At 40.7% G+C, this 2,864-nt stretch overlaps 1 protein-coding gene across 1 annotated transcript; it reads right to left on the bottom strand.

The window, feature by feature from the left end:
- Nucleotides 1–20: 20 nt before the first annotated feature.
- Nucleotides 21–1,559, bottom strand: LOC109539435. The gene is made up of 7 exons (XM_048669146.1): nucleotides 1,524–1,559; nucleotides 1,111–1,467; nucleotides 864–1,054; nucleotides 576–794; nucleotides 426–525; nucleotides 268–375; nucleotides 21–206 (listed from the first exon to the last, which is right to left on the bottom strand). Exons 1-7 carry the CDS (start codon nucleotides 1,557–1,559, stop codon nucleotides 21–23), a joined length of 1,197 nt encoding a protein of 398 aa, XP_048525103.1.
- Between the last annotated feature and the right edge of the window lie 1,305 nt (nucleotides 1,560–2,864).

Raw genomic sequence — 2,864 nt, forward strand, 5'->3', positions numbered from 1 at the left:
GACAAATCAACACTCACTCATTACACCAGACAGTCCCTCAATATACTCACAGAGAGAAGAGCTCCCAGACTCAAGTCTGCCAAGGGTCCGATTTTAAGCTTCAACGGTTTTTGGCTTCGTTGAATAAAAAATTGAAGCATAAACTTGAAGTGGCGAGATTGCCGATACCAGTCGGTCTCGAAGGCCAAATCCCCCAATCCGCAGCTCTAAACCCCCCCAGCCCAGTGGATTACCACACAAGTGGAGAAAAATTGCATTGCAACTCACCAAAAAAATCACTTGGCTTCCGGAGAAGTAAATGTAGCACTCGCGAACGAAGGTGAGCGTCAGCAGCGACAGCGTGAAGACAAGCACCATAAAGTCCACAGACTTGGACTGAAAAACCCTCATTGAACACCACAATTACCCGATATCCTCCAACATACCATTCCCATTACACAGCAAATAGAAGTAATGCGAAACGATGATTGGACGAAGTCCATCAGCATCATGCCGCTGAAGTTCTTATTGGTCAAATCCAAAAATCTGCAAAGCGACTTCCTCAAACCCCCATTAATTGGGCACATGCAACTTACTCGATAACGCGCCAGTGCATCTGGATGCATTTTTCAAACATCCGAATATAAGAGACACTTTCCTCAACTTCCTCCTGCTCCTCCAGCCGCTTAGAGTAGTGCTCAAAGTGTTGGAAATAGTGTTGCAGCATCTGCAACTGGACCACTGGATGCCGGATGAGGCAGAAAAACAGAGCATCGGTGGTCACTTGCGACAAAACCAGCAGGCCAATGAAGAAGCTTGAAAGGCAAAAAGTTTCCTATAAACAGGGGTGAGAAACCGCCCCAAAAAAACTTGCCCAGTAATACACATGCTGATCAAAAGGAAACCACAACGACAAAAGAAAAGGCTTCGATATTCCCGTGGCATCTTGAGCGCCAGCCTCCTGGTAGTAAAAAGGCATTACCATATATTCTACACATATTGCACAGAGTACTGCAACATATGCGAAAAAGTGCCGCTTGAAAAACAACCGTTCCTTTTCAGCAATTCGCCAAACCTGCAACAGCCACAGGCAACTGATCAGAACCACTCTACAAACCTGCAAAAACTCACTGCAAAATCCTCGGTCTCTCCATAAAGACGCTCAGCACTGCCAACCATGCTCAGAAGGCGCGCCACATCAGGACTATATCGAATAAACATCTGTCTGAGCAACATCAGAATCAACAGCAGAGAGATTGAAATGTTCTTCACGATTTCCTCATAGCGAAGCTCTTGGGCCGATAGCAGGATATACAGCTGAGTATACGAAGAGATGAAGCACAACACCATGAGGAGCTTTAGGAAGTTGTTGTACATTCGGTAGGCGATTGCAGTTGAGTGGTTTGCGGACAGAAGATTGGCTGGATAGAGGCCTGCACACATGCAAACTGTGGCCACAAAGGCCAGATGGTTTCCTCGAGGAATGAGCTGGAAGAGGAAAACGCTGCAACTAATGGAGGAAATTGAAGAGGAGCGTTGCTTACCGCCATGGTCAGAGGATCAGTGAAGATTCGCATCATTCCTGATGCGTTTTATTTAAATATATGCTGATCATGCCCTAGGAAATCAGGGCCGAGTTGGGGATGATTGAATCTCCCGTGTGAAATTGCGAGCGAATAGAAGATGAAAAGGGCCTTTGCAGGCTGGCCATAAATAGATGAACTCATTCATCCTGATTCAATTGCACAACTTTTCCGAATAGGAGAAGCAAGAGTTTTCAGATAAAGAATTTCGAAAATTCTCTCATACGGCCCTGGATTTTGACTCGAACACATCAATGATTAAAAGGGGTTGATGTCGTAAGTAAATAATTGCAACTCAGTGAAGCAAGCTTATATAAATAATTCAACTAAATTTGCCCTTAGCCATCCAGGAATAGTAGGTTGGGATGGCCGAAGCCAGTAGGAATTCCTATAATTATTTATAATTATCAACAATTATAAACATAATTTTTCGGATTAATAATAAAGCCTGGTTCTCATGGATAACGGCAAATAATTATCCCTCTAGTTGACTTGCTTGATAAAAATAATATCGAGCCAAATGGGACGTTTTACATACGTGGCTTTTGTGCTGAATTGATTGGTTCTGACCCAATAAACCTCTCAGGGTGCGCATGGGAGGCTGTGGTTCCTTAATAAGAAAGATTTTGTTGGTAAAAAGTAGGGACTGTTCACAAATTAGAGTTGGAATAAACGGTTATTTTTCTGTAACAAGGTTACAACGTTCCACGTTGGTAATAGGTTGCAAAATGCGGTTCCAAAAGGAACATGTTACTTTTAAAAATCTTCATTAAACATGCGCAATGATGATGATGGTAGAAAGAGTAATGACAAATAATGATTTAGTTTACTAAAAGAATATTTCTTAACTAAAGCTCTTAGATCAAATAAAATATTGTAAAGTGAAAAACAAAACATGGCTCAGAAGTAGAACAAAAGAACTGATAATAAACTAGATAAAATATGTAAATAAAAACTGATTAAATAAACTATACGCTTTATTTGAAAAAATTTTTAAAAATCTAATGCAAGTGAAAGAGTTGAATTTTTTTTTCATCCGTCCGTTATGCAAACTACTACTTCTGGAAAAAATTGGCACACAATGCAAAATAAATATTATTAAAGCTCAAGTAAGTTAACGCACTCACTTGAACAATGGCCAGGACAAACTTGAAATGAATGGTTTTCTACACAGGAGAGATTAAAATTAATCATGTAGAAACATTTTATTTGAGCAAATAGTAGTGGGCTTATGGTTATTTTATCAAGGCATTCGGTGTTTGGACAGTAACCGGGTTTCTTAAGTCCTAAACTTGTCCAAAA

The sequence above is a fragment of the Dendroctonus ponderosae genome, unplaced genomic scaffold (genome assembly GCF_020466585.1).
Source record: "Dendroctonus ponderosae isolate FM_Combo_2020 unplaced genomic scaffold, Dpon_F_20191213v2 Dpon_F_20191213_8, whole genome shotgun sequence".
In the NCBI taxonomy this organism is placed as follows: Eukaryota; Metazoa; Arthropoda; class Insecta; order Coleoptera; family Curculionidae; genus Dendroctonus; species Dendroctonus ponderosae.